Source organism: Vespa mandarinia, chromosome 21 (genome assembly GCF_050613455.1).
Source record: "Vespa mandarinia isolate Hongniang chromosome 21, ASM5061345v1, whole genome shotgun sequence".
Taxonomy (NCBI): domain Eukaryota; kingdom Metazoa; phylum Arthropoda; class Insecta; order Hymenoptera; family Vespidae; genus Vespa; species Vespa mandarinia.
In genome coordinates, this window is record NC_140830.1 from 258,687 (window position 1) to 269,053 (window position 10,367).

At 30.2% G+C, this 10,367-nt stretch overlaps 1 protein-coding gene across 3 annotated transcripts; it reads right to left on the reverse strand.

Annotated features, from left to right (window-relative positions):
- Positions 1 to 952: 952 nt before the first annotated feature.
- Positions 953 to 3,958, reverse strand: LOC146872304 (cytochrome P450 4C1-like). 3 transcript variants are annotated; one of them, XM_085663416.1, is made up of 13 exons: positions 3,903 to 3,958; positions 3,523 to 3,630; positions 3,346 to 3,452; positions 3,174 to 3,264; positions 2,669 to 2,851; positions 2,510 to 2,579; positions 2,311 to 2,437; positions 2,139 to 2,208; positions 1,948 to 2,054; positions 1,799 to 1,867; positions 1,520 to 1,694; positions 1,221 to 1,397; positions 953 to 1,132 (listed from the first exon to the last, which is right to left on the reverse strand). In XM_085663416.1, exons 2-13 carry the CDS (start codon positions 3,605 to 3,607, stop codon positions 966 to 968), a joined length of 1,428 nt encoding a protein of 475 aa, XP_085519542.1. In that variant the 5' UTR covers positions 3,608 to 3,630; positions 3,903 to 3,958; the 3' UTR covers positions 953 to 965. The 3 variants fall into 3 exon arrangements, with proteins under 3 accessions (XP_085519542.1, XP_085519543.1, XP_085519541.1); XM_085663417.1 differs by having other exon boundaries at positions 3,894 to 3,952; XM_085663415.1 differs by having other exon boundaries at positions 3,523 to 3,952.
- Positions 3,959 to 10,367: the final 6,409 nt, after the last annotated feature.

Below are 10,367 nucleotides of genomic sequence, written 5' to 3' on the forward strand. Positions count from 1 at the left end.
AGTGTAAACACTAGGCTCGTAATCAGAGGCTTTGAGAAAGGAGACAACTAGACATCCAAGATTGATTATTATTTACTTAATTGTCATAATGATAATATGCTGATCTTATATATGTTTCATTTTCGTTGCTTTCTTACATTTATTTCATGTCATTGTCTATTTTTCTCTCTCTTTCTCTAACAATCTTCGACGGAGCGATAAAAATCATACGGTGTCGTAGTTATTTCAGAAAAAAATTATTAACTGTTGTGGATTACCGCTAAAGATCTTTATAATTGACCGTTATGAAATAAGGAATAAATACAGAACGAGATTTATTTTATAGAAGGATTCTGTTGCATCGGTCCCAATGAACAAGAAATTATCTCGTTGAACGTATCCTAATAAAATATTGGTCCTTTATAGAGATAATATAATACTAAGATATCACCAATCTCATCGTACTTGGTAAAATAAAATTTTAATACTTCAATACGAAATGAATAATTGAATTCCTCTTTCAATCACAGTTTGTTTACCTCGTCAGACATTGATTAATCCAATATTCCTAATCCGATTAGAAGAAATTTAGTACATTGCCTCACAACATGCCTTTCATAAGGTAAAGGTTAATTAAAAGAACATTACAGAGTAGAAAGTCTATGACGATGTATTTTTGTTATATTACTAGAAAAACAATAATTTATACAAACTTTAAATATAGCGATCTTCAAGGTGTACAATAAAACATAAATATTACATAAAGTTAGATGAAATGACAAGTAGACGGTTTTTATTTTTTACAGATAATAATATGATTCCACAACAGATTGTATGCTATTACTCCCAGAATTCGTTATGTATAAATATATTAATTATGTATTATACATATATACATATATATATATATATATATATATATATATATAAATATATATATATATATATATATATATATATTTATGCATGTATATTCTATGTTTTAATTAATTTCTTTTTTCAAATTTTAATCTTATTGGTTTCGTCGGTTTTAATGTGATGCTCAACTTTACATCTATTTTTGCAATTTCTATTGGCTTGTCTATTGTAATTCTAAATCTTTTTATCAGTGTAGCGATTACTGTTGCCATCTGCAGCATAGCGAAATGTTGACCTAAAAAAATAAAATCAAATGAAAATGCATTTTATTTTGGAATTTTCTGAAGTATACTATCAAATAATCTATAGGAGTATGTAATTACCTATGCAATTTCTTCGACCGTAACTAAATGGAAAGAAACACGTAGAACAATTCTTTTCTGGTAGGAACCTATCAGGATCAAATACTAATGGCCGTGGCCAATATTTTGCGCTTCTATGTAGTTTATAGATGAGAAATACTGCTGAACATCCTTTTGGTATAGTCCAATTTTTAGAAACTTAATATAATTAATAAATAAATATTAGTACTATAAAATACGTTCATATTATTAATAATGAAATATTAAACGTAAAACAATGAAAAGATACATATATAGAATCATTTTGAATGCAGAGGTACCTTTTATATCTTGCGTTACTTTCCGGGCAATGACAGGACCTGCAGGAAAGAGACGTAATGTTTCCTTGATCACACGTTCCAAAAGTTTCATACTTTTAATATCATTATATGTCATTGGAACACATTTCGGATCGTCCGAGCAGTAAAATCGATTTACTTCCTTATATACTTTGCCCTTTGTAATCGAAAGTTTGGAAGACATGATAAGATGTTAATATGAATATAATTTACGTCGGATACGTAATGACAAATTATTAAGAAAATGTTATATATGCGTACTTGAATTTCCGGGTATGTTGCAAGCATTAAAAGGACAAAGCTAATTGTTGTGGCTGAAGTTTCACTTCCCTGAAAGTATTATACAGTTTTCCTTAATTGTCATTAATAAAAAAAAATTTATTGCAATTAAAACAATAAATACGACTTACAGCTATAATTATTGTATTCATTTCATCGCGAATATCTTTCTCCGTATATACTTCTCCTTCGTTTGATAACTTGAATAAAAAATCGAAAAGTGTCTTCTGTTTTTGTCCTTGAAAAATGAACAAGAATCTATCATTAATAAATGACAAGATTGAAAATTAAATTTTATTAAATGTATATTGCTTATCTTTACCTAATTTTTCCACCGTCAATTTTCGATTAATTTTACTTCTTAACATAGATTCTATTTTTTCTTTGATAATCTTTAGGAACAAAAAAAAACGATATGTATAAAAAATATTATATTAAAATTTTTTAATTTTGAAAAGAAGTAATGGAACTTAAAATAGTTGCTTTAATGATACCTTGTTTGTTACGTTATCCAGGTAAGCCAAGCACGCCTGAAATTTCTTTCCTCTAGCAGTGTTATAAAAAATTATGTTCGGATGTAACCATAATTTAAAGATCCTTTGTGTTGCTATATCCATCCCACTGAAAGAGCACACAAAAAATGTAAGAAGTATACATAATATATTACAAAAATAAAAGTATCATTATTATTACCCTCTTATTGATTCAGCTAATTTACAATCCGGATTTGTCAGCGAATTTATTTGCGTATCCAGCGTAGCATCTTCCAATAAAAGATTTTGCAAAATTATAGTAAATTCATACAAATGTACATAAATTTTATAAACATTAAAAATTTCTAAATTAAAATACCATATATTATATCCAAAGTACAGCGAAAGACATAATCAAAAATGTCTAATTCTTCTTCAACAATAGATTCTATTTTTTCCATTAATGCGATAGAATGATGAACAAATACATCCATATGTGACTTTATATTTTTCATAAGGAACATTTTATTTAAAACTTTTCGATGTGAATCCCATACTGATGCTAAAATCAAATCAAAAGGAAAGCAATTAATCTTTAATTTACATATTTCACTTATTTTACATAATTTACATATTACTTTAATTTACATATTTTATTTAATTTGTTCATCTATAAGTACATGTTTATAACAAAAGAGTAAAAGAGAAAAGATCTTGTGCATATTCATATAATACATTCATTTGCATGTGTATGTAAAGGAGCAAAAATTTTTTACTATTCAATTTCATAACATTAAATGTTACAAAAAAGAATATATTTGATAGTACATACTTATTATAATTATTTTTGTACTGGTAAACAATGTCGAAGATATATACTTTACCTGGAGCAGTAAACAAACCATTGCCTACAAAAGGTTTCAATTTTTCATATTCCTGGCTCTTATCAGTAATATTTGGACTATTGAGTACTTTCTTCCGAAAACAAATAGAAATACAAAATGAAAAGATTATGAAATTATTAAGAATTATTAAAATAATACTAACAGAACTTACCTTAATATATTCAGGATTTTCCACCATTACAAGTAATTTCGCGCCTATCCATACACGCCACAATAATTGATAATTCTTACCTAGATTTAGTATTTGTTTCCACAGAGCTAGAATAGAGGTTATAAATAATTATTGGATGAAATACTTATATATAAAAAATTGCTGATACAAATTTACCTGTTGTGTCGCCAATAAACAGATGAGCATTTCCTATTATAGGAAATGCTTTTGGTCCAGGAATGCCGTTGATAATATTTAACATATGTAATTTATTTAAAAAGTATTCTGCTATTCCATAGTATAGTCCAAATAAAATTGTTAGAATAATAATTAATATTATAGTGAAATACATGATGAATTGTATCAATAAGAATATATATAAACAACTTAAATATAATGAAAATAATCTTATATCCCTAATAATAATTGTTGAGATTTACAGATAATTTAATAGCACCGCACAACGACTCCTACTACATTTCTATTCTTACAGAAACTGAGGATGGAATAGGAAAGCGAGGAATATTTAAAGATACCATAAATCAGACTTTGCTCACGTGATTACTGTTTACATCTGGCATTTCTCCTTTGATTGGACAAGAACAATCTAGAAAGATCGGAGATGGCACCAAAATTTGTTTCTGTCCCCACTTCTTATTATATAGGAAATGCGATGACTGAACATTGCGTTATAAACCGGTTGTAAATTAATTTTTCACTGGAATGACGAATATGTTATAAATTCAATATTCATTCGTTATAGGTTTTCATATATATTTCTCTTTTAATTGTGTGAATGTAGACAAAAGTTTAATTGATATTAATAATTGAGAAGGTACTATAAATCTAGAAGAATGCATTTTTAAATTTTTACTAAACTGTAAGAAAATTAATTTATAAGAATTTATAAATATGTATTTCAATGTCTTTATCCGTTGATCATATATTATATAGAATCTTATAAAATAATCAGATCCTTTGGAATTTTTTTACAATTCTTATTTTATACTGTAAAGATATCACGTAAAATGAAACACTTCCTTTTCTTTTATGTATCGTAAATTACCGCCATCATATTTGTCATGGTGTATTCAATATAGATATATTCTTCTATTTATGATATTTTTCTTTTTATTATTTCTATAATAATAGTAGTAGTAACTGAAATAATATAAAGTGAACTCACACAGAAGAAACCATGACGAAATAACGCTGGGAGAAAAATCTCGTAGATAATCTGGAAAAAACATTGAGCTTTGACCCTTATTAAAAATAATATATAATGTATACGTTCACTAATATATGATATATATGTTCATTAAATTTGAAAAAGTAATCGACAAATGTATATACTTAATATTCATATCTAAACCAACAATATTATACTGTTGCTATAACACGTATATATGCTATCACGGATAATAGCGAAATTCTCGTGTTATTAGTGGAAGAAATGTACAGAAATGTAAGAGATTGAATAGTAACACATTACTAAATTATCAAATAAGGATAAGGAGTAAGTAAATTAGTTCATTAGTTTCGTTAGAATTGAACGTATGATTTCTTGTGTCACTAATCTAAATGCTAGCAAATGTGCTACAAATTGCTTAAATAATCTCTATATTTTTAATCTATATATATAATGAAGAACTACAAACATCACAGTAATACATTTTTTCTTCGAAAAATGTAGAAAACGGCACTTACGCCGTCGATGAAGATAGAAGTAATTCTTGAACAATTGAAAAAAGATGTCATTTTAAGGACGAAGATTTAATCCAATGTATTGAATTTTCGAAAAGTTATCTTCGAAAAAAATCGTGTAAAGTATGTTATTTTTATTCGAGGATAATTTATGCGTAAACGAAAAGTTCTTTCCAAAATTCGGAAAAGATATGCAGTAAACTTGTTTTGAAATCGAGAACGTGATCGTCAAAATTGGTCAAGAATTATGTCTGTTTTCATGATGGCATAAATCATTAAGAAATTTGGGATAAATGTCATAGAATCACTGGGTGCAATGACATTACATTAGGCGCTAGGCTCGGAATTCGTCGGTTTTTCCTGCAAAATTATTATTTACTTTGCCGTATTACCGGAAATTAATGGAATAATATAATGTCTTTTATAGATCCAGGAAAAAGGAGGAAGATACGCAGGAATGATGGCGTGAGGAAGATACGCGATAAAAAGCATTAAGTCAATTTAAATCTGTAAGGATGTAATTTAAGTATAATGTTAAAAAATGTCGATATTCACGTTTCCTTAATGTGCATCGGTAATTATTCTAGTAAAACTCGGTTATCTAATTATTATTAGCTTTATATATGCAAATTGATTAAAATGACAGTTTTTCTCGCATTATCCATGAAGATGATAAGAACGTGCAGGGAAAGGAAAAGAATGATGCTGATTGATCGTGGTGTATCAGATTATACCGTTCGAAATTCGATTGTATGTAAACGGTGCGAAACTGGATAACCACTGCTATATAGAAATCAATCTCATATTTTAAAATTTAACTTCGTTCATTCAAATCAGATGGAAACGTTCATAAATGATTTTTTTAATTATTATTAAATCAGATACATTTTATTGAGATAGTTGTAATAGACCTGTGGAAATAAGACTTTATTATCTCTTGAATAACATTCATTTCTTCTCAGTTATCGCTTTATTCTATTTTTAGAAAACATCGGATCATTTCTTGTCGTCAAGGTTCTCTCTTTCTCTTTCTCCTTCTACCTTTCTCATTAATCATACAGGGAGTACGCATGAAGGCACGTATTATTGAATATTCATAAGTACGAGCAACCGAGTCAGATTTCTTTCGACAATATTTTGCAACTTTTCAAAATTTATTTTCTTGTCTTTTAATTTGAATGTCCTTCGTCTACTTTTTTACCTATATGACCATAATGAGTGAATTAACATAATCTATGGAGTAGAGGCAGTTTTTCAAGCTATGATCAGGATTGTTAAATTATTCCAATTCTGACCTAAAAAACCGGTTATTATGACTTTCGAGACGATGAAGAATGATCGAACGTTCGAATTAGAGAGTTGATAACGTAATTAGAAATTTTTTTATAATACATTCTTGATGAATAAAAAAACATTGAGTAAGGTATTATTGTATGAGCTTATTTATCTGCGCTGTAAGCGATGAAAGTGTCGAAAAGTCTAACATCTTCATTGAATTTTGAAATGGTTAATGATTAGGGGAGTCAAAGTGTCATTTAAACATTGAATTATTTGAAGAAAGGAGCGTGTATAATTGTATAATTAAAACGGAATGGAAGAACTGACGAAAAAATTTCCACAAAAAATTGGGTTAAATGTATGTAATATTTAATAAAATGGAAAGTAATATTTCCATACCTATGAATGCTACCTTTCCATTTTAATTACAAATAACCGAGATAATAAAGAAAAGTATAATCTCAGATTAATCGAAATAATTATTAATTTTTAAGTGAATCTATAAATACGATAATGTCACTGAGAATTTTGCCGACCGCAGATAGATAATTTCTGTTTCTATAATGTCAGGCGTATATTTAACGGATATGTTATCAAGATTTCAGTTCAAGTAATTAACTATACTTTATTAAATATAGTATTTTTTCAACAACCGTTGTTAGGGTAGACTTCTGTTTTATCGATATTAGATAATACTACTTATTTATATTCTAACGTCAACAGTTGAGTCTTGAATGGGTGTAGAGTAATCGAAGTTTCTGCAGTCATCCAATTACACCGACCTAATCACGCGACTCTTTTTCGGTCAATTCTTTTAGAATTTTGCAAGGAAGCGAGGCTCTTTTTTTCTATTTTCCTTCTCAATAGGGTAGTCAAACTGCGCCAGGAAAGATTTACTTTAACTTAGTTATCCGACGAAATGATGAGAGAGGCTCCGAATATCATTTCTCGCTTCTATATATCTTTCGAGGGTCCCTACTGCTGACCCTTGAATTGGTTCCCTCTTGTTAGCGATAACTGAGGAAAAATAGGGCGAAGCGATGCTCGGTATTCGGCATTCTTTTCTTCTCTTTTACGAATTGATTTATTTAGTATAAAATCGGTGATGGAAATTTACAATGAATAACAAGATTATAAGTCTTAAGTATCGTAATTGTTAATTGTAAAGAACTGCGCTTAACGACTGACTGCAACGAAGTGATCATAACGACTGACTGCAACGAACTGATGATAACGGCTGCAATGAATTTATCTAGACGACTGCGGATGATAAAGTTTTGACGATGAAGTGTTTTCTGCTGCGGGTTCTCCTGCAGCGTCCAGTCGCTAGGCGCGTACATAGTACTCGCCTGCACGCACCCCCTTGCACGACTCGTTCTCGCGCGTTTTTCTGTCGTCAAGGGCTTAAGCCATTGCGTTACGCTGTCCCTGCATTTACTTTCTTGGTCAGCTTTATCTCTGCACGTGTGGCTCTTGTGCGCGCTATCTTGCCAAGAGTAAAAGAGGCATGATGCATTTGCATTCTTGCACATACTTTTCGTCTTCCATCGTCTTCCCGTATTTCTTTACTACGTGTCTTATAGATAATTCTAAATTATTTATTAACTACAAACTGCAAATGATTATTCTTATAGAAAAGATAGAGGAGAAACAAATGAAAAATGGTATCGCTCTACAAGCACACGTATTCTTGCCAATAAGCGTTTCTCTTCTTTAAAGTTTCTTTAAACTTTCATAGTTTCTGACTGACCAACACACGAAGACGTGATAATATTAATGTAACAGTGAATTTATAAACGTGATTAGAAATCTAGTATATTAGTTACGATCGTTAGCGAATATTCAAAGAGAATTTATAGCAAGGTTTCAATTGCTCTATGATAAAGAAAGCAAGAACGAAGAAAATTTATGAGTGTATGCTTTCCATTATCAATATTTATATTACTCCATTTAGTATCTGAGATGTATATTTACGCGTCCTTGTTAAAATTGAAATGTTATGAAAAAATATAGACTGGAAAAGAAATTGCGAAATCGTAAACAATATTTTATATTAGCATCGGAAAAGGATTACGCAGAACTATATTTCGATTTGCATGATTTTCATATGTTTCATATCAGAATTGATTTAATATGATGATGCAATTATTGAATTCTGTTATTAAATATTATAATAGAATCGCTCATTAGATTAAAAGTATTATTTAAGTACGAATACTCAATGACAAAATCTTGATGATGACTGATGCGTTAGGCTTGTGACAAATGTATAATTTAAAAGATATTTTCATAGTTATGGTCAATTTGGGTGTCGCGCTCTAGCCTTCTGAGTATACAGACGTACGAAGCTGAGTTCCGCGAGTGTTGTGTTTATGTAGAGGATATCGGGAAAAATACATAGCAAGCCGTTATAGAGAATATCTTTCAAAATCGGGTCGGCTAATTGAGACGAGATCTTCGCATATTCTGGACCATGATATGTTATCATCAAACCTATTTCCGCAATGGCAAATAGTTGCCTCTTCAAGACATGCAACAAATCCTAACAACAAAAAATGACCAAGAAAAAACGATGGCAGTGATGAAGGGCAACCAAGACCTGAAGCAGTACTTCTAACGGCTAACAGATACTCAATCTTAAATACAATCATGGATAGAGACATGATAGAAAATCGAACCTTGTCAAAAGTACCTCCGCCCCCTCCAATTTATGTAGATGACGTAATAGACATGCAATCCTTAACGAGATGCTTGGATGAAATCGTTAAAAAAGAGAGCTATAAATTTAAAATTAATAACAACCAGGTTCGTATCCTACCAACTGACGCAGATACATATAGAAAAATTGCTAAATTATTAAAATCATCTAACGCAAGTTTTCATACGTTCCAACTCAAACAAGAACGGTCGTTGTGTGTTGTTCTACGCAATGTACATCACTCTGTTGATTTGGATAATTTAAAGGACGAATTACAAGAGCTCGGGCATGAAGTAAATAATATTAATAACATTCGACACAGAGTTACACACAAGCCCCTGTCAATGTTCTATATTATTCTTAAAAAAAAACCCAAATAATAAATCTATATATAACATAAGTCGATTGAATAATACTACAGTTAAAATTGAACCACCCATAAAAAAGAAAGAAATAGTTCAATGCAAAAGATGCCAACGATACAGCCACTCCCAAAAGTACTGTAATCGCCAATATAAGTGTGTAAAATGTGCAGATTCTCATCCAACTGTAGAATGTAAAAAATCCATTGAAACTTCTCCAACTTGTCACTTATGCGGTGGCCACCATACCGCAAACTATAAAGGGTGCCCTCATTATAAAGAATTGCTCGAAAAAACATTCCCGAAATCTAGTCACAGAAAAAATCCAAATATACAATTATGCTCACAGACTAACCCTATTGGAGATAACCAACTTTTTATCGATCCATCCTTTTCTTATGCACAAGCAGTTACAAGAAGCAATCACTCACCAAATAATCTTAGTCCAACTTCTTCTATTATAGAAAATAATAAGAATAAATCGTGCAATTGAGAAAATATAAGTAAGTTAGAAAAACTAATTGAAAAGCAAACGGAAGAAATAAATAACCTTATCTCTCTATTAACGGCTATTTTAAATAAATTGACTTCCACCAAAAATTAATGAGGACTTTACGTTTTGCTCTTTGGAATGCCAACGGTTTGATGCAACGAAAAGTTGAGTTGGAATCTTTCTTAAAAAATCAAGACATTCAAATAATGCTGGTATCTGAGACGCATTTTACCGATAAAACTTATTTTTAGAATATATGGGTATAAGGTGTATTGCACGCACCATCCCAGTGGAAGGACACATGGGGGTACAGGGATTATCATCAAAGATAACATCAAACATTATGAGCTTGCGCCATACAAACAAAACCACATCCAGGCAACTAGTGTTATGATATATGACTGGCACAGCTCGCTTAGCATATCAGCAGTTTACTGCCCTCCTAGACACATTATACAAAAGAAGAATCCTCATTACATCCAAGTCA